We start from the raw sequence: 23309 nt of genomic DNA on the forward strand, positions 1-23309 counted from the left end.
AGCTGACGGGAGGGGTGTCGTTGTACAAAGCAAGGAGGACCTTTAGGTAGACTATCTCGGACCTGGCCCGCTTGTCCTGCCCCTGGCCTCCGCCGAACACAAGGATCCGATCACGAAGTGGAGAGAATCTAGATGGCACCCACCCACCGATGGTAATGCCGCTCCCGGCTGCCATCATTCATTCATCATGTATTATATTTTATGACATCTCGCCGCGCCGGCGTCTAGCTGATCTTGAGGATCGCAGCGGCACGAAGAACACGTCTCAGTCCCCCCCCCCCCCTAACTAGATGTCTTCCTCATTCTGCACCACATACGCCTTGTTGATCTTCACCTCCGTCTTGGGTCTGTCCTCGCCGTCCACGGGCACAAGCCCCATCCGCTGAACCACCTTGATCCCCTTCTTCACCCGTCCAAAGATTGTGTGCTTCCCGTCCAACCAGGGGGTGGGCGCCAGCGTGATGAAGAACTGGCTGCCGTTGGTGTTGGGCCCGGCGTTGGCCATGGAGAGGATCCCCGCGCCCGTGTCTGCAGTGGGTCAGTCAGTTACTCTCGGTTCTGGATCTGCTCTGCAGAGAGTTGGGCTCCCCGGGCAGGGAGAGGGGGTGCGTACGCTTCAGCTCGGGGTGGATCTCGTCCTCGAACTTGTCGCCGTAGATGCTGCTGCCGCCGCGGCCCGTGCCGGTCGGGTCGCCGCCCTGGATCATGAAGTCCTTGATGATGCGGTGGAAGACGGTGCCGTCGTAGTAGCCGCGCGTGGCGAGCGTCGAGAAGTTCTGGCAGGTCTTGGGGGCGTGGTGATTGTACAGTTCTAGGGTGATGGTGCCCTGGCATTTTTTTTCTTCTGGTGAGTTTTGGATGATGAAACCGTGGTGATGCGGGAAGGGGAAGTGCAATGTACCATTGATGTCTCGAGAGCGACGTCGGTAGCCATGGTGACGAGTGCTGATGACTGAGCGTGGGTAGGTGTGTGAAGAGCGTGTGAGTGAGTGAATGCGCCGGTGAGAGTGAGATTGATCGAACGACCAAAACCTCTTCACCAGTCGAGAATCGGCCACTGGAATGCGGTAGTTTGGATATTTCTGGGCGAACCGAGAGCGATAGTGTTAAAATGGCCCGTCGCCAGTGAGCTAGGGAAGATCAACAAATAAAATCGTTGGTTTACAGCGGTATCCTGCGCGGCTTGGCAACATTCGAAGCAAGTTGAAACTGAAGCTCTGCGTGAGATGGGCTCCACAGTATTCACACTGTAGGTGTGCTCGCTCTTTTTGTTCGTGTTGCGATCAGTTAATTCTAACAGTAACTAACTGCTAATCATGTCAGTATACAGGTAGTGTGCATTATAAAGCAACAACTTATTTCTGTACTTTGCGTGCTGTAACTCCAAGCTGTGCAATTCCTCACACGTACCGTTTTGCGATCTCAGCCTAATACAAACCGTGCTTGGGCGTTTTGTAAAACGAGTCAACTCGACAAACGCTCCAACCAAAATCTGATTCCATTCGGACTAGCTTGCTGAATGATGCCTTTGGGGCAGGGGCATGGAGGCTCTGGCTTTGACCAGATAAGAGCACACTCACTTGGAGATACCGTTAGCTCACGCATGAGGCCGGTGCAAGCGAAGAGGTCTTATAACTCGAGTTGCGGTTATCCAGGGACTATCGGGGGCGCCCACACTGGGGTCTCAGCTTCAGCAACGAAGGGATGGTGACCTAAGACATATATAAACATTGGGTTGAACTACAGCATGGTGAAGCAGCCAAACAGCGGCATTCGGTCAGAGAGCCACAATCGCACGCCGCCCTTAATCCTTCCCTGGATGGATAGCCGTGGTTAACAATACATTTGATGTAGCAGAATTGGAAACCCTCATGGCGAATTCTTGTTTTCCACCCTAGCATTCTCACAGCAGAGCAGCGAGCGTCATGATGCCCACGGTGACACCGGCAGCGAAGAGAACAGACGTATCCACAACTGCAGCGGCTGCGGTGCTCACACCGGCCGGTGCCGATGAAGCGGTAGTGGCATTATGCCCCTTAGTCGATGATGCTACCGCAACAATTTCTGTGGATGAAACCGTTCCGATTGAGGTAGCCGTATATGGCGATGTCGGATAAGCTTTGCGCGGTTTGGAACAGGCAGGGCCCGCCATGCTGGCGCGGACTGCGATAGGGGTAGCTGTGGCCGAGTACCTCGAGCAGGCTGCCGAGGCTGCATTGCGGGCTTGAACCAACTGGGCGATTGAGCAGGCAGTAGCCAGGCACGGGATAGCCTTGCTAGCGATTTCTGACTTGTTAGGGCCGCATTGGCAACCGAGATCGTCGGGACCGCAGCCCGCAGCAGCGATGGCTGGGATTAGACAACCGGCCTAGAAGGAGAATCGTCAGCCTGTGCCCCCATCGATGCGCGGTTCGGAACTGATGAGGCAACGTACAGCGCACGCAGGTTGACCCAAGAACTTCTGAGCCAAGCCAGTTCCGGCAGCGGCGAGCAGTATGATAGTGATCCTCATGGTAAACATTGCTGATTGTTCAAGAACGGGATTGATGATTTCAAAAGCTTTTTTGCGACCGGGCCAAGTAGAGCATAAAGTCCTTGACGATGAGTTAGGAGGCGAAGAGATGGAATGGGGAGAAGTTGGATGGAGAACGAGGGAACCTCCCTTCCCACTTCTCATGCGAAGGAAGGCCCATCGGCCGCGGTGTTGCACCTTCCTCGCCTTGAGACCCATCACCGCAGTTATCCCAGTTCGTCAGGAAGGCAGGCGCTCAGTGGTCTACGCAAGGAGCCCAGATAGAGAGTACGACCCCGTTCCACGTTCAACATGAAATAAACGAAGGACTGGAGGATACTTTGGGGCTAGCAAGTTCTCTGATCCGTGTGGAATGGCACTGCTACGTAGATGTTATCTCGCGGTTGGTATTATCTGTACTCGCGAGAAGCAGCCAACTCTTTGAACAGAATCGGATGACAGGATTTGTGAATGAGCGATTGCACAGGTCTAAACCTCACCATGTCCTGTAACGCTCGGTCATGCTCTCCAAGGTCTGGACCGGAGACCGACGCTCTGGCCATGGCGCGTGAGAAACAACAAGAACGGTTATGGGCTAAGAGTCACGGGTTGCGTCGAGGATGCCTCTAATGTATGTTTTCAATCCGGTACCAGATGGGTCCAGGCAAGATGTTGCCCTGGAGAAGCTCGGAGAACCTCAATAGAATAGACACCTGACTACAACACATATTCGGTGTTGAAGAAACGTTTCATCCTTAAACAAGGCATGCGGAGTTTATACGCCCCTTCGGTTCGACATGCTCGATGCGGAACGGAAACGGGAGGAAAAAAGAGAAAAATAAAAAATAAAAAATAAAAAAAGAATAAAATACTCCTCCGGGAAGGCTCGAACTTCCAACCTCCTGATTAACAGTCAGACGCGCTAACCAATTGCGCCACAGAGGATTTTTTACTATTTACTGCTAAATCTAGTCTTATAAGTCGTTAACTGGCCAAGCTTGATGCCCCTTTTCCAGACGATGCTGTCCACAATTGCCACTGCATTTCTCCTAACCTCAATGCTAAGTTGCCCAGCCTCGAATACTGTCCTGAAATGATACAAGGCTAATCAGGCCCGAAAGAATAACATACATGATTAAAAGACCGCCACCCCGAACAAGGTCGCGCACCAACCAACCCCCCCCACCTTCCAGCTAAGTTGGTATCCTCAAAACATTGCCATTAACAATATGCAGAAACCGCCGCCAAGAACCCCATCATCAATACCATGCTATCATCAGCCAATTCTCGCATAGCTCGACATCGTCGTCACCCCAAACCAGACAGCCTCCCAACCCTCATCCCGAAGCTCACAAGAACCCCTTGGTCATGCTAGGGACCCTGCTAAGGCTGCTCTTCCGTTGGGGAATCTTGACCTCGTCACCGTGCATCATCCCGCCGTGCCTCCCACGCATGCTGCCGCCAAACACGCTCCCCGCGACGCTGGCCCCGGAGCTGCCCTTCTCCATGCGGAGCTTCCACCCTTCCAGCTCGCGCTCCAGCTGAAGCGACCTCTCCTTCTCCTCGCGGAGCTCCCGCTCCGCCCGTCGGGCCGACAGCTCGTTGGCGCTCTCCGACGCCTGGAGCTCCTCGATCGTCTTGAGCAGCTTGTCCAGCTTGTCGCGCATCCGGCCCATATCCTCTTGCAGCTGCGTGTTCTGCTTGTCTTTGCGCTCGATCTGCGTCTGCAGGTCCTTGACGACGCGATCCACGTTGCGCACGGACCGCTGCGACTTGCTGCGCTCAATCTCGTGCTCTTCGAGTTGCGTCTCGAGCTGCGCGGTAGATTAGTATTATCATGTGGTTTCTCGGCAGCGGGGCGTTAGAACTCACCTCTTGGATCCGCTTATGCAGAAACTTGATGTCCTGGCTGGCGGTCGAGTAACCCTTAGTCTCGAGGTCAATAAGCCTAAGTTGCACCTCGTTGAGCGACTTCTCCAGCGCGGCCTTCTGCTTCTGCAGCTCGGCGCTCGCCTCCCTCTCCGCCGCGATGTCCTTCTGCACTTCGGACACGAGGGCCTCGGCGCGCCGCATCTTCTCCACAGCCGCCGCTGCAATGTCCTCCTGCTGCGCGAGGCCGGCCTTGAGATCGAGAATCTCCTTGTCGATATTGGCAGCGTTACGGAGCGAAGGGCTCTCGCTCTTAGCCAGCTCCTCTAGGCCGGCCTTGGCCTCCTCCAATCGCGACTCGACGCTCCGTTTCTCACGAAGTAGGCTATCGCGCTCCGAGGTAATCTCGTCCACCGATGCCCGGAGCGAGCGCACTTGCGACAACAGCGACACGATCTTACCCTGGGCCTCGTTGTGGGCGCTGACCGCCTCGTCCCGGGAAGCCACCACATCCGAGAGCGTCGACTGCAAGCGAGCCTTCTCCTTGGACCAAGTCGAGCTGTTGAGCACTTCGTCATCCCACTTGGACCGGAGGTCGTCGAGCTCTTCGCGCAGCCTTGCGATCTCGGCTTGCTTGAACAGCTTTTCTTCGCGCGCGAGATCCAGCTCCTTGGTGAGCGTGGCAAACTCGGCCTGGTACTTCTTGCGCAGCTGTTCCATGCTCGACTCATTGTCTTCAATGTCGTTTGCCCGTTGGTTGCGGTAGTCCTCGAGCTCGTGCTGCAGTCGCTTCTTGGCCTGCATGGTGGCCTCCAGGTCGGTCGACATGTCTTCGATCTTCTCTTCCAGTCTCTGGTTCTGGAGCTGGAGATCCTCGATGGTGGCGTCAAGACGCTGCCTCTCCGCCATCATCTCCGCGCAGCTCTCCTCGGCCTCCTTTGCCTGTGTCTTGGCGAACTGCTCAGCACGGCTCGCCTTGAGCACAGCGATCTCGGCGTGTTCGAGTTTGCTGAAGTACTCGTCCGCACGGCTCTTGTAAAGACTGAGACTGGCAGTGACATCAGTAAGCTTGGACGTCTCGGCATCCATCCGGATCTGGAGATCGGCAAACTCCTGCAGCAACTGGCCCCGGCTTGCTGCCTCTTGTTCTCTTGCGAGCGACATCTCCTGGAGATCTGACTTGGCATCGCGGAGGTCAAGCTCAATCTTGGCCCGATCATGCCTAAGCCTCTCCAGATGTACCTTCATGTCGGTCAACTCTGCGATGGCATCGTTATGGCTGTGCAGAAGCAATCGACGAGACTCCTCTTGGCTGTTAAGCAGGTCAAGAATTTCCTCATGGGACTTGGTCTGAATGTCGCGCAGAGAGAGCTCGCCCGTGTGAAGGGCCTTCTCCAGCGCCGACACCTGCTTCGCCGACTTGTCGAGCATGTCGTGGAGCCTGCTGTTGATTTGCTCCAGCTTCTGGACCCGGCCACTCTCGTCAGGATACACTTCGGGAATAGCTGTGGAGCGCTCCAGCTGGCTCTGCAAGTGCCGGTTCTGCATCTGTGCAAGCTGCAGTTGATTTTGCAACTCCTCGATCTCGGCCTTGAGGTCCATACGATTGTTGAAGCTGAGGATATCCGCAGTCTTTTCGGACTTGATCGAGTCTTGAAGATACTCGGTATCAGGTTGTGCAAACCGGCGTGGGGGAGTCGTTGCGTTGGAGTACTGTCGCCCGTTCATCTTTTGGCGCTTCTGGGTCGGTGATCCGTTGAACGGGGCTTCGTTCACGTTGATCTCTTCTAGCCGTGGCCTGGTGGGTGACTCATTCCTAGCTGCTCTTAGTTCCGCCAGCTGGGCTTCAGCAGTGGAACGAGCGGCAGTCTGGACGCGGAGGTTCTGCTGCAGGTCCTCAATCTTACGTGCCAGATCCAGGTTCTTACTGAGGAACTTATCAGCACCGCCGTCGGTCTGAATAGGAGGCACCGAGTCCGGATCGACAATCCTCAGTGCGTTTAGCAACTGGGTTCGCAACTCAGCCAGCTCGGTGTCGCGAGAATCCAGCGCGGACTGCAGAGTGCGGACAGTCCCCTGAGCCTGCGTCCGCAGTTGCCTCTCTGATTCAATGGTGCGATTAGCTTCCGCTAACTGAACTGTGAAGCTGGACGAGGCCTTTTCCGCGTTTCGGCTGTTTTGCACCTCCCTAGCCACCTCGTGGTTGAGGTCTTCGAGGTTCAGCTGCAACTTCTCGAGCCTCTTCTCCAAGGACGCAATGGTGACCTGGGAATCGCCAAGCTGCTTGTTGAGCTTCGCGTTTTGCTCCTCCACCTTTGCTTTCTCTCGTTGCAAGCCCAGGATCTGGCCGCGTGATGCCTCGCTCGCCCGTGAGGCCGACCGCGCAATCTCAAGGCCTTTCTGTTGCAGCTTATTCAGGAGGGCCCGGTTATCGTTCTCGGAGGCGGTGAGGCGGCTCTTCACAGTTTGCAGTTCCCGCTCCAGCCGCTCTTTTGCCTGGTCGTTTTTCAGCCCAAATTCACTGGACTCCAGGATCAATTTGTTCAAGTCTTCGATCTGGTGATTCAGCTTCTCGCACTCGGCTTCGAACCATTTGAGGCGATCGTGGGCTGCCTCGAGATCCTTGCGCAAGCTCTCTTCGCGTTCCCGTGCGACCTTGAAAGCGGCTCGTTCCCCAACAACTTCGGCTTCACGACGGGCTTCCTCAGCCTGAGTCTTGGCGATTCGGAGGCGCCGGATCTCTTCGCGAGCCTCGTCCCGTTCCTGCTCAGCTGTCGCCCGAAGCTCCATGGTCCGACGCAGAGTGTCTTGTTGGACATACAGCTCTTTCTCGATGGTGATCTTTGACTCGTTAAGATGGTCGTATTCGTCCTTCAGGGATTGATACTTGTGTTCACTAAGCAGCAGGACATCATCGCGAGACTGGCGTTCTCGGCTGAGTTCCATTTGCGTTGTGTACAACTCCTCTTTGAGGTCATTAATCTGGGATTCCAGAATCTGACGGTTTTGATCGGCCTGAACATCCTCTGAGAGTCGAGCAGCCAGCAGATTCTTTGCATCTTCTGCCTCCCTCTGCAGCTGAGATTGTTGTGATTTCATGGCAGCAAGTTGCGCTTGCACATCGCGAAGACGTTCGACCGCCTTTTCCCTCTCCGCACTAAGGATGTTCTTCTGATCCTCAAAGTTGCGCCGCTCCATCTCGTACTTTTTGTTGTCCGAACGAAGTAGAGCGAGCTCGCTTTCCTTCTTTCTCACTAGATCCTCGTAGTCCGTTGACGTCTTGGACAGCTGAGCCAATTGCTGTTGAATCTCACGATTCTCGGCGCTGAGCTGCGAGTTCTTGCTCCTCGAAGATTGCAGTTCTTTCTCGGCAGTCATCAACTTGACATCGAGATCTTGGTCAACTTTGAGCAGCTTCCCCTCAAGATCGTGAACCTTGCGTTCCTTGAGCGAGAGTTGACTTTTCAACATCTTGATTTCCCCTTCAAGGGTCGCCTCTTGCTCACTGCGTTCTGATTGCGCCTTGGTGATGTCGTCGATGGCACTTTCGAGGTCCGCAACACGCAATGCAAGCTCGGATTTCTCGTGTTCCAGCCTCGCAATGAGACCGGCTGCTTGTTCAAGCTGCGTCCGATACTGCTCCACGTCCTCCTCGGCGCGCTTCTTCGCTTCAAGCAGGCTGTCCAGCTGGTCCTCCAATTTCTCCTGATCTTCCAAGGCCCCAGCCAACTTGTCTTCAAGTTCCACCTCTCGGAGTTGAAGCCGTTTGAAGATCTCCTCCTTGTCTAGCGCGAGAAGGCGCTCGCTCTCGAGGGTCTGTTGGATCCGCAGCATCTCAGCGTGGACATTCCGCCGTTCTTCCTCGAGCCTCTGCCGATTCAGGGCCTCCATCTCCATCTTGTCGTTCAGCTGCCGGATCATCTCATCCCTCTTCTTGACTTCGGCCGCGGTTCTTGTCGCTCCTAGGAGAGGCTTCATCCTGATGAGCAACTGCCACCACGGATTGTCGCACAGGTCGAGGTATACTTGGAAGTTCCTCTGAATGACTCTGGTCGCTTCGGCTCGGTAGAGACGCTTGAAAGCGATTCTCCGCTGCATGTAGCCCCGAGCGACGGCCTGGAATCGCGACATGATTTCAGTAATCAGCGCATCTCGCTTCTCTTCGAGCTCGGCGAGAACCCCAGCGCGGAAGAAAACCTTGCTTAGACCGACACGGTAGAGAGTCTTGTCGAGACCAAACTTGTCCAGCATCATCCTTGCTGCGGTCTGGCCTTCCAGGTAGCCCTTGGGCAAGTCCCGGCAAAGGACCTCGTATCGCTGCCGGAATTCAGCGAACGGCAGCCTGTTGGGAAAGCCGGTCCGAGCGATACGGATCCCTTCTAACACACCATTGCACCGCAGTTGGTCTAGCACAAGCGGGCCGCTGAACTGTTTCGGCCTCTTTGTATGATTGGGAAGGATGCACCGCACGAAGTGTGGGTGTGTCAGATGCAGCTGTGCCATGAGACTCGAGAGCTGCTCTTTATGTCTTTGGGCAACCGTCCGGAAGAGGCCCTTCTTCACTCTGCTGCGCATCCCGCCAACCTCATCGTCTTGGTCGGCACAATCGGCAAAGAGATTTGCGATATGCTTGTCAGTTGAGGCGGCGAGCAAGCGAGTGACATTGTCGTTCAGGGGGTCTTTGTTCTTCTCGAGCCACCCATCCGTCGAGTATTCCACTTCGGCAGCGTAATGAGTGAGAATAAACCCTTGTCCCAAGCGAGATGGCCGATACTTTTGTGACTTCTTATCCCACAATGCATTCAGCTTCTCGGTGAAGGTTTTGTCCGTGGCCTTGGGCATGACACAGTCCTCGTCGAGGCAGGAGAACACGCCAATCGGATTTGAAAGCTCAATCAGATCGATGGTCGGCTGCAAGTCCTTGCCAAAGTCGATGAACTGCCACTCTATCTGTTCCCTGGCGTACTCCTCTTGTTCCAAGACAAACATGTGGTGGTTGAAGAATTGCTGGAGCTTCTCGTTTGTGTAGTTGATGCAAAGCTGCTCGAAGCTGTTGTGCTCAAAGATTTCGAACCCAGCAATATCCAAAACGCCGATGAACCGGGTGTCGCCGAGGCCCATACCTGGGCGATCGAGCTGGCGGTTGATCCTGGTCACGAGGTCGCCGAAACCCCGTTCGTAGATACCCTTTGCGAGCGCGTCGATGCTGAAGCGGACCTGCTCTGGCGTTTGTACCTTTTCAACCCACTCCCTGCCAGCCTTGACCTTGGGATGCAACAGCCCACGAAGGAAGGGCTCCAAGGGAACGCCCAGCAGCTTGCATACTTTTGCAGCGACTTCCTTGGCGTCGGGCGCGAGGCGAGCCTGATCCGCGGATCTACTCTCCTTGACAACCGTGATGTTGCCGAGATGGAGCACAGCTGCAATGGTGCGCAGAATGGACGCTTGCTCCTGTTCGGAAAACCCCATTACCATGAAGGCTTCCATGAGCGAATCCCATTCATCGCGATCCGATACGCCCGTGATGGTGTCTTGGCCGTCACGCGTGTAGACAAAATCCTCAACGTCCAGGCCGTCCAAGAGACACTCATGCTTCAACCCCCGATCGGCGCCCCTAAGAAGCTGATAGAATATATGGTAGTTGCGCTCTTGCGAGTTGATGCGCACAACGCGGGACTTCTCAAGGAGATACCAGTCTATGAATGCGCCGACGATTGATCCGTTGCGGTTGAACTCGATCCTGATGAATTTGCCGAACCGAGACGAGTTGTTGTTCCGCACCGTCTGGGCGTTGCCGAACGCTTCGAGAATCGGGTTTGCTCTCAGGATCTGGGCGGACAGGTTTGAGTGCTGTTGCCCCTTGCTCTTCACCGGGGATTGAGAATGCGCCACTGCAGCCAGGTACTGGATGACCTTTTTCGTGTTCTCGGTCTTTCCGGCGCCGGATTCGCCGGTAACCAGAATGCTCTGGTTCTCGTTCTCATCGACCAAATTGCGAAACGCCTCGTCGGCCATGGCGAAGATATGAGGCTTGTTGTCCTCCCTGTTCATGCCCTTGTACATGTTGATGTAATCGTTGGTATAAATCGGGAGAGGCGTATACGGGTTTACTGTCACAAGGAACAGCCCGGAGTAAGTATAGATCAGGTCGGACATGTATCTGGTGTGGAGGTTGTGGACTACAGACGCCTCGTTCAAATGCGTCAGCTCAGCCATGTCGTTCGCCTTGTCGAACTTGGCCGGGTTGACTTTGTCGACGCTCTCGGCGTCAACCTCGCGCTGCTGTTTCCCTGTTGTCAGCGGACGGGCGCGCCTCGAGATCTCCGGATGCATACTTACACTCCCATCGTCGCACTGGACTAGGATCCTGTTCCCTTCGCGCTCTTCCACCACCCATCCCTTGACGAATGCTGTTTGTGGGTCCTTAAGCCACACATACTTCTTGCCCGAGAAGTCGTTTTCGCCCTCAATTCCCCCGACGATATTGGTGTGCTTCCGCATGTCTTCGGTCTTGATGAACGACGGCGCGAATGTGCTCGAGCTCGCCGCTGCCTCCCTCGACATACCGCGAGCATGGCTACTCCGGACCGACCCTGACGGCGCTAATGTTGTCGCGAACATGTTGTGAGTCTGTGTCCGGCCATGGGCGGGCGGAGAGGGCAATGCCGGACTCAGAGATGGCGACGGCGAGAGAACGGACTTCGGCCTGCCAAGCCCACTCGAACCTGTCGAGGACGAGGCGTTCCTCGCAAAAGGATTATTGCGGACCGACATGGTACGCTGGTCGGTGGGAGTTAGAAATCCGAAGGCCTCATGGAATATTGCCGGAACGGATGCTGAAGTGCTGCTCTGACCATGGAGCGGTCATGTAAACATCCAGAAGAGAAACCCCGCGCAATGTTGCGAAAATCCAGCAAAGGCGGAAATACAATCCCCAAATGCAGAAACAGAAAGCAAAAACAAGAAAAACCTGGCTGATAAAGCCGATAATCTGGAATATTTGGCCTTGTCTTTGCGGCTTCTTTGGTTGCATAACAGGAGAGGAGACGGTTGTTGGAGTTCCTGCACTGGCGAAGGGAGGCAGGACTAAGTGCCGCCCAAGTTGGGCTGTGGTTGCCCCAGCACAACCCTAGCAGAGTAAACAAACCCGCAAGCGCTGTGAGGTGTGATACGGAGGTACACTAACTCCCTTGCAAGGCTACCTTTGGTGCCACTGCAGTGGCCCGTGCGCAGTCGGGCCGGTTCGGGTCTAGCGTCCTTTGAGACAGCCCGCTGCTTCTTTTTCACCGTCGCTCAACGCGCGCTCGGCGGATCCGTTGATGCCAAACCTCATGTTTCTACTGTCCGCGCCACGTTTGTCTCCGTTAATCAAATCTCAGTGGTTTGCACGCCCGCCGACAGCCGGAAAAGCGGAATCCATCTGATTGCCTGTGCCCACTTCCATTTCCGGAGCATAGACTATCCGTCCTTCGCCATTCAAGCTTAAAATCAGAGCTTGGGGTCGATTGCTCGCTCGAGCGCCACACACAGCTCCCGACTACCCTTTGTCTTGCCGCGTCCCAACCCCTTTGATCATCGAATACGGGATATTCTTCGGCCGGTTACTTTGGCCTGTGATCCTCGACTTACCCCATCCTCGACTGGTCTCGTCTCCGATTCTCGAAATGCTCCAGTTTTAGCGGCTTGTCCTCTACACATCCCTACGCCATGTCGCAATACCCGCCTCCCTATGGCTACGGCCAGTATCACGGCCAGCATCCACCTCCGTCGTACGGCTACCCAAATGCTCCGAATTATCCTGCACCAAGCTATACCGCACCGTACAGCGCTTCCACTCCCGACATATACCGTGACGCTTCACAAGCCTCTTTCGATTATAACGCGAGCCATATCCCCGGACTTGGGATAGGAGCGCCGGTCCCAGGTGGAGGTCAATACAGCTTTGACTCCGGTTCGATTCCTTGGGCCCAGCCGCATCTCTTCCCAGCGTCCGCGCCACACATTCCACCGCGGCAAGCATTTGCAGCAGGTGCCCTTGATCCGCAATACTCGCAACCGGACCGTACAACTAGTGGCCCGCGTGGCAGCACGAAGGCTCCCAGCCAGCCTGCCCCTCCGTCCAGTCGTCGGACTGTCAACGCTGATATTGAGGAGGGCGAGCTGAGTGAGGGACAATTCGAGGACTTGTACGAACCCCGGGAGCCGGTTGCAGATGTTATAAAGCTTGGCTCCAAGCCACTGCCGGTTGGTCATCAAAGTCAACCTACGAGTGCCGCCGATACACCCGATGGCGGCTTCTATGGAAGTGACGAGGATGAGGGTGAAGGGGCTTCGAAGGGTAACGAGGGTACGATTTTAGTCTTCACCTCAAGCCTGGAATGTCCGGAACTAAGAAGTTAATGGTATTAGGTCGGGAACGGTCGGCATCTTACTCGCCGTTTCTGTCTCCCCGAGAGATCCAGAGCGAGATTCCGACTCCGCAACCCACGGCGGGCAAAGGCGATGGTAACCAGTGTTCTTCCCATGCTCATGACGTGGCTGACATCCCGCGCAGACCCCAAAGTTCAGCCGGTACCAGCTCCGGCAGCCACCGACGCCCCGAATGCGGCTGTGCCAGGTCTGCAACTTACGGGGGACCCGCCTGCCAAATTACCGACAAGCGAAGATCTGCCCCAGCCGGGGACATCAGCGCCTGAATCATCAAAAGACTTTCTAGGTTCATTTAAATCGTTGCAGGAGGCCAAGAAGGAGGCACAAAAGGCCATCTTGCGGTTGTGGCCCCTTGGGGTCAAATACCAGAACTACATTGACGAAGGATTTGATGAGAAGTTGATCAAGGGTCTGTTTCAAGACCTGCATCTTGACATGCCAAAGGCAGCGGCAGATTCACCCACACCCGAAGCAGCCCAACCGCGCCCAGGTGCCGACTCTGTATCAACAAAACCGGCTCTATCTGACGTACAGCTGCAACAATCAGCGTCTACCCCAAAGGATTCATCCGTCCTGGGGCAAAAAGGGAAAGGAGAGGAGCGGAAAGACCGCATCGCACGTCTGCTTGCTGCTAAGGCTGCCAAGGCGCCGGCAGCAGCAACAACAAAACCAGTCACTGTTGCCACAGAAGACAAGCCAAAGGCGACGGAAGAACAACCGCAAGCCTCGGCCCCATCGCCTTCCGGCGTCCCGAAAACCAAGACATGGGGCGAGAAAGAACGCCTTCTCCAGCAGAAAATAGCGGCCCTGCAAAAGTCTCGAGAAGCACAAGCTCAGAAGTCGGCAACCGATAAGGTTGAACCAGGAGCCTCAAAACCAGGAAGTGATCGAGCCGATGATTCTACTCAACCGAAACGTGCGGGCGATCCCGGCGCTTTGCCAATCCCGGCTGTCTCAGCAGCCACCCTTCCTCGGGCGCCAAACACCCAGCCCAACCAGACTCAACAAAGCCCCGCGATTCCCGGTTTGCTGTTGTCACCAAATGCTCAACCGAATCCATCAAGCCAACGGAAGCGGCCTGTGGCGTCGGACTTTGTGGATTATTCATCAGGACCGTCAGCCCATTTCAAACGACCTTTTGGCCAGGCCCGCAAGGAAACCTCGCTCATAATCGATGTGAGTGACGTATCCGACGACGAGGAAATGGACATGGATGTGGAGATGGACATGGAATCGCCGGTCGAGCCGTCGTCAATCCAATCAGGCGGGGTTCCTACCCAGAGCGGACCATCTATCCGTGACTTTCCTCCGCTCACAGACAACTTCCCTCAACGCCAGTTTTCGAGCCCTGCGCCGTCTCTCACTCCGCCCGGTAGCCTTACCAATGGTAAGAAACGAGTGACGGAACTGGATCTCAAGGAGAAGGCGATCCAAGAGATGAGGAGGAAAATCGCTCTGGCAGAAGCGAGACGGAAAGCGAAGCAGTCATCAGGAGGTTCGCTCACGCCAAACCATTCGGGACGGACACCGGAGCCCAAAGAAAGCGACGTTTTTCGACTGCCACCAACTGAGCGGGTCGGGTCGATAAGCAGTCCAGATCAGCATGAGAGGGCTTCTCCCCAGCTCACGCCGGAAGCGTCATCAGTCAGGCTCTTTAGGTCGTCGGACGCGTTGCGCCTCGACCCCTCGAAACGAGCGGAACGTCGGGGTCGGATCATGAGCCTTGATCTGCCCCGAGTTGATTCCTCGCTCGAGGAGAAACTCAAGCGACTGAAGCAGTTGCGGGATGAGGAAGCACAACTGCAGGCTGAGATCGACAGAAGCCTGGCCGAGAAGAAGTCATTGACCGATGAGCTGCAGCAACTTAATACCACTCCTGCGGGAGAAAGTCCACAACCGAATGGTGTGGGCTCGGGCAACGGTTCAGGTAATCCCATCCTATCACAAACTGCTACTTTATGCTCCGATTCTTGTCCATGGACTCAGTCGCTAACCTATACTAGGGCGTTCTGTTCCTCAAACAGTGGGGCATTCACCGTCGACGATCCTTTCTACGTCCGAGGAAAGCCGAGAAATTACCGACGTCTCAATGGATGAGGCTGGGTCTTCTCGGGAGCAGTCGCAAGGGTCGTCACATCCCAACAGCTCCAACGAGCCAGGGACAGGTGTACCAAGCTCCGCCGCAAGTCCTACCGACATTCCAAGCAACATCAATGATGGCAACGTGGAGGTTCTCAACGCAGCCGCCGCATCCGATCGCCAGCACAGCTTCGAACAGCTCCCGGCAAAGGACAATGTCGGTGTTGAGCGTGGCGCCGTGGACGTTTCGGTCGCAACTTCACGGTCGAGGGACGCAATCAGCGACCACTCGGCTGCTGCCGAAGTGCGTGGGCAAGTGGATGCGACAAAGGTTGATGAGACCACGCCAATGGAGCTAGAATCCAGGTCACCCAGCCCGGAAGGAGCGGAACCCTTACACAGTGTCGACGCTGGTGACGACGCGAATAGTGCAAGGCAACCATCACCGCCGTTGCCTGATCAAATCTCGAGCGTTGTTCAGCCGCGCGAAGAACTCCAGGAGATCGAGAACGAGACGACAGGAGAAGTAAACGTCGTTTCTCCCACGGTCCGACCTCTTGTAGCTAACAAGTCTTACAGGTGCATGATGAGCCGGCGTCCAAGTCTGACAGTACACTGATGCCTTACAAGAGCGCGCTCCGTTACTTCCACGCTTATCGCTTTCACGCCGACTATCTGAATTCGGTGGCCGGTGGCCTGAAGTCTCTGACTTACAGCAACAGGATTGACCCCCAAAAGGAATTCTGTCCCTTTGAACTCAACGGTGAACAGTGTGCCGCCAATTGCCAATTCCAGCATTTTAGCACCATTAGCGCTCCCGGTGAGTTTTTCCCGACTCAAAACAGGCTGCTAACAACAGACCTTCAACTCGTCGCCCCTCTCGACGCTGACTCCTAGCCCTCTACCACCCAGATGACCAAATCCTCTTGGAGCTTGGCAATCCGGACGACTACAGCGGCGAGGAGAAGAGCCGCTTCATTCAGGGCCTACGGGAGCTTCTCCAAAGATTCAAGGCCGACAAAGTTAAGGACTTCGACACAATAGCCCGCGGGATCATAGACTTCCGCTCTGAGATCCTCAAGGATAAATCCAAGGTACTCCGCTTGGAGGGAGTCACCATCTAACCGGGATCACTTTTCCAACCAGCACACGGAATCGGAAGGTGGCTAGCCACACGCAACCATCCCGATAGCCCGTGTCCGGCCGGTAGTAGAATTATTCTACGACCCTTCTGTTCTTTCCAGATGCGATTCATGCCATTGCACATTGGGCGTTCTTCATCTACTAAGGGCATCATCTATATTTTGTACGGGCCGCACCCAATCACCGTTGGTGTCGTCTGCCATTGCTGCCATCGTCGCGGAGATGGGACGGAGATCGGCGGAAACCAGGGTGTAGCGTCTTCATGAATTCGATACCCAGCTTTTGTCAAAGCTTGTAAGAGTTAGTCGGGGGTGAGACGGACAACCGGTTGCGAGGACGGAGCAAACGCCGAAAAAAAAAAGTCAACATTCGTTGGCCTCGCAGTTGCTGGGAGCAGAACATACGTATATATACTGTAGTAGCCATTCGGGCGAGGCAGGCAGGGGCTCACCGATAATGAGCCGCCGGTGTGCATTCCCTGGAAGACTGAGGCCATACTGCGTAATTGACGACAAGATTTCCCGTTCACTGTTCACCAGCATTGGGTTCAATACGACCGTGGCGACCAACATTTGCTCGCTCTACAGACGTTGAGTTCAATCGATTAACCGGATCAAAGCCCTGAGACCACTCTGTCTATATACATTATCTGTAAAACACGGTAATTAGTATCGGCTGAGGAGAGGTGCCAGAGAAACCAGAATGCACTGTTCTGAAACATAGTCTCCAAGAACCGGTCCAGAGATATACCCGTCTCATCTCTATTCGAAACGCGTCAAATGTCCATCCCACGTTAGACATGCCGTCCGCCTTGTTCGGCCATCTCCCCATCCCGGAAAATGTAATCAAGCTCACAACGAAATACCGATGGAAATTACACCCAGAAGCTCTCTCTTACAGCTTAGACTCCTTGCCCTCTTCGGATTTGGGCTGCTGTAGGCGGACAAGGCCCTGTGAAAATGCATTAGCAAGCAGTTTCCTCGAGGCGCCGGACTGAGAAAATGACACATGCAACATACCTCCTGCACACACGTGGCCAGCAGAGTCCCGTCCTTGCTGAAGATCTTTTGCATCACCACGGCCCTCCCATCACCTGCCCAGGGACTCTCCATCTCGTTGAGCATCCACTCGTCAGCGCGCACCTTTGTTGGCTCGTGGAAGTAGATGGTGTGGTCCAGGCTGACCATCATGCCGATGGTCGGGCGGCCCACCATTTCGCGCGGGTCGTCGCCCATGCCCTCCCAGTGGTGCAGCGTCTTGACTCTGGCCTGCAGGTCGGCCGGGAGGTTGTTGTAGTCCTCAGCCTTGAACGGGAAGCGCCACAGCTTGTGGATGCGGGTGATGGTCCCGATGAAGTAGCTGTCCGATACGTAGGCTAGCGCCTCGAGATGCGCCGGCAGGCCGCCCGTGATCTTGCCCCGCGCCCGCACCCACTGCCTCGTCTTCTTGGTCCCGACATCGGCGCTCTCTCGGTTGACCACTTCGATCTTGGTCCCTTGGAACGGGCCCCGGACGAGCAGCTCGGGCTCCTCGGTATAGTCGTCCGGAGGGGGCAGCATGGGCATGCCCTTCTCGTCGAGCGGCATTGCGGATGTGTGGCTCACTTGACTCCCCGGCTTGCCACTCGACGACTCGCGCACAAAGGACACGGTCGTGGTGAAGATGCAGCGGCCGCGCTGGCGCGCCTGGACGGTGCGGGTCGCAAACGACCGGCCATCGCGCACCTGCTCGACGTGGAACAAGATGGGCAGCTCAGAGGAGCCGGCTAGGAGGAAGTAGCAGTGGCAGCTGTGGACAAGAAAGTCGTCGGCCACGGTACGCTGCGCTGCGCCGATACACATGGCAATGACGGCGCCGCCGTAGATGCCCCGCGCCCCTGGCGGATGCCATGGCTGGCGCGTGTTGGTGAAGATGTTCTGTTTTGGGCAGTGTTAGCCAGACAACGAGCGCATAGATGCAGTGTGCATAAGCTCTAAGCTCAGGATGCCGGCGTAGCCGGGTCACTCACAGGTCCCAGGACAGCCAACTCGGTCACTTCCAAGACATTTTCGATGGGCGCCTTGTTGGGGTCATCAGGGGGCGGCCGAAGCAACGTGGGGCGGTCGGCCATTGCGGTCCTGATCACACAGGCAGTTGCGGCGACGGGGACTCGATTCGGGGTGCTGGCCGTAGAGGCGGTCCGTCGGCGGCGTGTGAAACGTCAGAACCGCTTGGTTGGCGGTTTCAAGCCTCGACTCGACGCTTTTGTCCAAAGCCTGGTGGAAGACAACAAACAGGACAACAATTACAGAGGGAAAGAAGCGAAAATTAATTAAAATTGAATAAAAACTGATGCGGGCGGGGCAATGTAGCTGAGTCAAAGCAGAGACTTTGTTTCATAGCTCATCCCCTTAATGATGATTTTCGAAGGTCGCATGCTCCGTACATGTGTCGCCGCGTCCCATGTCCCACTTTACCGAGGCTTGGTCGGCAGTGACAGCAGCTGTCGATCTGGTCGGCAAGTACCGGTGCTTGTCTGGTGTCCCGAACTCCGACCCCGGTCACTAGGTCTCCCCTGAATCGGGCCGGGATCTTCGTCGGTGCCTTGTGCGACAGCTTAAGAAGGTAACCAATGGTCGCTTATCAGAAATGGCTGAGGTGGTCTAACTGCTCTCTACAGAGGCTGTGTAAAATTTTAACCGAGCTGCCCCTCTTGCTCGCCTCAGTGCTTCGGGTCCTGCAAACAACTGGATGAATTCTTTTGTGTTGGGTCTTGGGAGCACGTTTGAATCTAACGAATACGCCGAACTAATCATGCCATCCGATCTCCGCAGAATCAAGAAGTCTATTTTTATCAGGAGTTGGTAACAGCGCCGGCTTAGGGCGACTCCCTTGTTATCCGGCGGCCGATGTTTGAAGAGCTCTGGCCCCTCAATAGAATCCCCCACCAACTGCCAACGACACATCAGCAGCTTGGACACGTGCAGGGATCCGGACGATCGACGCTAGAGGCTCGCGACAGCTCCCCCAAGCTGATCTACACTAGACTTGGCAACGTCATTTCTCCGACCCAGGATATTCACTAGGTAGCAAGTACGGTCGGTCGGGGCCATGCTGGACTTAAGCTAGACATCTCACTCTACTCCACCCCGCCCATCTCCGTCACCGCAGCTACCTAGCGACCGAGTTCAGCCTTGACATGTACATTCTTTAGCTCATAAAGTTGGCATCTATAACCTTGTTTTCTCTACGCTCCGCCAATCTGTCCTACCCCGCCGAGCTACCCGTTCCGACCGCTCAACCGCCACCGACTCGTAGACTGAGAGGAATCTGGCCATGTCCGACGCGGGGGAGAGGTAATTAGGCTCCCTCATATCCCAATAACCCACGATTTCCCTCACGGCAACCGTCTCTTTGCCTGGAGCTCCGAAATCCGCGCAGTGGCGTCTCTTCCGTTCCAAATCGTGAGGCTATTGACTGACCGCCCTGTGTGTGCAGTTCGCATCGGCGGACGAAATCCTCAGCGCTGTCTCTGTTGAGGCGGAAAGGGGCCGACGAGGATTCATCTTCCAACGAAGAAGTCAGCTCGGGCGGACTTGGCCACACGGCCGTAGCCTCGACGGCAACAACTACAACGTCGCAAGCGACCCTGACTACTGCCCACCAGCACTCGGTCAAAGGTCACAGCTCGAGGTTATCCGTTTCCGGGAGCGCGGTCGGTCGAGCGTCCTCTTATCACAGCCCCTCAATCGGCGGCCTCAGGTCCCCCAACCCGATGGACAAAGGAACCTCTCTCGAATCGTCGATTAAAAAGTTCCGCATCGTCGAAGCCCTCCGGAACGGCGATACCGCTTCCATATCCAAAGCCATCCGCGACAGCGCCGAGAATAGTCCCCGCATCAGCACCTCGTCATTCTCGACCCAGACCGGTGCCTTGGAGGATACCACGATATTGCATTTGGCCATCCAATGCGCCGAGCAGCCAGTCGTTGAATACGTCCTGTCCGATGGAGCGGGCTCCCTCGACATAAATGCGCGCGACAAGGAGGGCAATACCCCTCTGCACATCGCTGCGGCCCAAGGGCGGGGCCAAATTGTTCGTCTTCTTCTCGAAAACAAGGAGATCAACGACGCCATCGCCAACCACCAGGGCCGCCTTCCTATCGACCTCGCACGGAACCCCGAGATCTTCCAGCAGCTGCAGCTCTCCAGGTCCCTGTTCGCCGAAAACAAGGTCAGGCAGGTTCAGGATCTCATTCTCCACGGCGAACTCAAGATCTTGGAGCAGGTGCTGGAGGAGCCTCGGTTCAAGACGGTGCTGGACATCAATAGCACCGAGTTTGCGTCGGAGCCCACGACCGTCCAGTCTGGCGGCACGCTCCTGCACGAGGCCGCACGACGCAAGAATACCCGTCTGATCCAGGTCCTACTGCTGCACGGTGCCGACCCCTTCCGCCGGGACCGCAAGGGGAAGCTACCGCAGGATGTGACCAAGGACGAGATCACGCGCGCAATGTTGAAGAAGTCCCCCGCCGCCGTAGCGGCCCAGAGGGGCATTCAAGAGAAGGCAGTTCTGGGCTCAACCACCCAGGGGGCGACCACCGCGACGCCTGGCGATCCGCTCGCCGGGAGGGAGGCGCGGGAAATGAAGGGCTACCTCAAAAAGTGGACCAACTATCGGAAAGGATACCAGCTGCGGTGGTTTGTTCTGGAAGATGGCGTCCTGAGTTATTACAAGCACCAGGATGATGCTGGCTCCGCCTGCCGTGGCGCCATCAACATGCGCATCGCCAAGCTACACATGAGCGCTGACGAGAAGACCAAGTTCGAAATCATTGGCAAATCGTCGGTCAAGTACACGCTCAAGGCAAACCACGAAGTCGAAGCCAAACGTTGGTTCTGGGCCCTCAATAACTCGATCCAATGGACCAAAGACCAGGCCAAAGAAGAGGAGCGGCAACGGGTACGGAATGCGGAGCTGTTGAAGCAGGCAAAGGCCGAGCACTCGCATAACGCCTCGGAGCCGCCAAGCGAGAACGCGAGCTTCGCTGAGCCGTCGCGTAGCAGTATTCAACTCACACGGATGCATTCGTCCAGGGCGTCTACCAAAGGGGGCTTCGCTGGCACTGGCGCCGTCGGTGGCAATGATGACGATGAGTTTGCCGACGCTGTCACGGAAGCCGACAAGACGGACCGCAACGGCGGCACCATCGCTGACGAAGCTGACGACGACGAGGAGTATGGCGAGGGCTCCAGTGGACAAGATACTCCGCCCGCCAATAAAGACGCCTTCAATATCACTGCCCAGTCAGCCAAGTTGCAGCTTGATACCATGGCCAACGTCACGTCAGCGCTGCTCCAGGAGGCGACCAAAAACCCAACCCTCACCTTGTCGGACCCCAAGACGTCGCAGGCCCTATCTACTTACGATGCTGCCATTCGCTCCCTGGGCGGCCTTATCGGCGATCTCCTCCGCATCTCTAAAGATCGCGATGCGTACTGGCAGTACCGCCTCGACCGGGAGAGCGAGATGCGACGCATGTGGGAGGAGAGCATGGCGCAAGTCGCCAAGGAGCAGGAGGCTCTCGAGGCCCGCGTTGGCGAGGCCGAGCAGAAACGGCGGATAACGAAGCGCATCCTCAAGGAAGCTGTCGAGAACGGTATTCTTGAAGGTAATCAATCTCTCACGCCCCGTCCTGCAACTGCGACTGCAGCCGACGAGGGAGCTGAAGCCGAGCCTTCGGCAGCGCCTGCGGGTGCGAAGTCGCCTGATCTGGCCACTCTGTCTCGGCGCCAGACGGTCATCACCCAGATTGCCGACATCTCAGACTCCGAGTCCGATGAGGAAGAGTTCTTTGATGCAGTCGATGCTGGCCAGGTTGAAGTGTCACAACTGCCGCCGTCGGAGGTTGCCGCTTCCCAGGAAGAGAAGCAGCTCGTCATATCGGATGCGTACGACATCAGCAGCTCCTTCAAGGGTTACGAGAATGGTATTCGCACGCGATTGAAGATGGACGCGGACAATCGGCCAAAGATCTCGCTCTGGGTAGGTTCATCAATCGCACCAACCCTCCTTCTTTCGGCCCCCAAGCACGTTTTGCTAATACACTTATAGGGAATTCTAAAGTCCATGGTTGGAAAGGACATGACGAAGATGACTCTGCCCGTCTCCTTCAACGAACCTACTTCTCTTCTCTACCGGTGCGCCGAGGACATGGAGTATGCAGACCTGCTGGATCTTGCGGCTGACCGGACTGATTCGATCGAACGGCTGCTGTATGTCGCGGCATTTGCTGCCAGCGAATACGCATCCACCATCGGGCGTGTTGCCAAGCCCTTCAACCCCTTGCTGGGTGAGACGTTTGAGTACGCCAGGCCAGACAAGAACTACCGCTTCTTCATCGAGCAGGTCAGCCACCATCCCCCCATCGGCGCAGCCTGGGCCGAGTCACCCAAGTGGACGTACTACGGAGAGTCGGCCGTCAAGTCCAAATTCTACGGCCGCTCCTTCGACATCAACCCTCTCGGCACCTGGTTTCTCAGGCTCCGGCCGACCCATGGCGGCAAAGAAGACTTCTTCACCTGGAAAAAAGTAACATCTTCCGTGGTTGGCATCATCACGGGCAACCCCGTCGTCGACAACTACGGCCCCATGGAAATCAAGAACTGGACCACGGGCGAGGTGTGCCACATCGAGTTCAAGCCCCGCGGCTGGAAGGCCTCGAGCGCGTACATTATTTCGGGCAAGGTCGTCGACGCCAACGGGCGCGTGCGCATGAGCCTCGGCGGGCGGTGGAACTCGAAGCTGTACGCCCGTCTCACGCCCGGGTACGAGGCAACGGTGGAGGAACCCGCGGCGGACAGCGACTCGCTCCACCGCGGTAGCCTCAACGACCCCAGCAAGGCCTTCCTCATCTGGCAGGCCAACCCGCGTCCGGAGGGTATCCCGTTCAACCTCACGCCGTTTGTGCTGACATTCAACCACATCGACGACAAGCTGCGGCCGTGGCTGGCGCCGACCGACTCGCGCTTCCGGCCAGACCAGAGGGCGATGGAGGAGGGCGAGTACGACTTTGCGGCGACGGAGAAGAACCGGCTGGAGGAGGCGCAGCGCGCCCGGCGGAGGGAGAGGGAGGCCAAGGGGGAGGAGTTCGTGCCCGCTTGGTTTACAAAGACGAGGTGCGAGATTACCGGGGAGGAATATTGGAAGTTCAATGGTGAGTATTGGAAGCGGAGAGAGAAGGCGGGCCCGGATGGGGATCCCTCGGTTTGGGAGGGGCTGGAGAATATTTTTTGA

At 56.2% G+C, this 23309-nt stretch overlaps 5 protein-coding genes and 1 non-coding gene across 6 annotated transcripts; 2 read left to right on the plus strand and 4 right to left on the minus strand.

The window, feature by feature from the left end:
* Positions 1-286: 286 nt before the first annotated feature.
* On the minus strand, positions 287-934 carry cyp1 (Peptidyl-prolyl cis-trans isomerase-like 1; the record flags this gene model as incomplete). The annotated part of the gene is made up of 3 exons (XM_071057234.1): positions 287-528; positions 614-827; positions 902-934. The coding sequence occupies 3 exons, from the start codon at positions 932-934 to the stop codon at positions 287-289; spliced, it is 489 nt and encodes a 162-aa protein (XP_070913335.1).
* A 2449-nt stretch (positions 935-3383) lies between these two features.
* Positions 3384-3457, minus strand: MFIFM68171_t23. Its single transcript has one exon. It is a non-coding gene; the product is annotated as a tRNA-Asn (tRNA).
* A 404-nt stretch (positions 3458-3861) lies between these two features.
* On the minus strand, positions 3862-11155 carry MYO1_2 (class II myosin; the record flags this gene model as incomplete). The annotated part of the gene is made up of 3 exons (XM_071057235.1): positions 3862-4326; positions 4385-10663; positions 10721-11155. The coding sequence occupies 3 exons, from the start codon at positions 11153-11155 to the stop codon at positions 3862-3864; spliced, it is 7179 nt and encodes a 2392-aa protein (XP_070913336.1).
* Positions 11156-12088: 933 nt separating this feature from the next.
* MFIFM68171_01814 (Putative zinc-finger domain-containing protein) lies at positions 12089-16014 on the plus strand (the record flags this gene model as incomplete). The annotated part of the gene is made up of 7 exons (XM_071057236.1): positions 12089-12311; positions 12369-12728; positions 12791-12886; positions 12936-14738; positions 14836-15416; positions 15470-15710; positions 15803-16014. 7 exons carry the CDS (start codon positions 12089-12091, stop codon positions 16012-16014), a joined length of 3516 nt encoding a protein of 1171 aa, XP_070913337.1.
* Positions 16015-16927: 913 nt separating this feature from the next.
* TES1 (acyl-CoA thioesterase) lies at positions 16928-18143 on the minus strand (the record flags this gene model as incomplete). The annotated part of the gene is made up of 3 exons (XM_071057237.1): positions 16928-16984; positions 17053-17949; positions 18042-18143. The coding sequence occupies 3 exons, from the start codon at positions 18141-18143 to the stop codon at positions 16928-16930; spliced, it is 1056 nt and encodes a 351-aa protein (XP_070913338.1).
* Positions 18144-19348: 1205 nt separating this feature from the next.
* On the plus strand, positions 19349-23309 carry MFIFM68171_01816 (Oxysterol-binding protein 2; the record flags this gene model as incomplete). The annotated part of the gene is made up of 3 exons (XM_071057238.1): positions 19349-19368; positions 19511-22058; positions 22128-23309. 3 exons carry the CDS (start codon positions 19349-19351, stop codon positions 23307-23309), a joined length of 3750 nt encoding a protein of 1249 aa, XP_070913339.1.

This window comes from Madurella fahalii, assembly GCF_045866475.1.
Source record: "Madurella fahalii IFM 68171 DNA, scaffold_1, whole genome shotgun sequence".
NCBI lineage: Eukaryota > Fungi > Ascomycota > Sordariomycetes > Sordariales > Madurella > Madurella fahalii.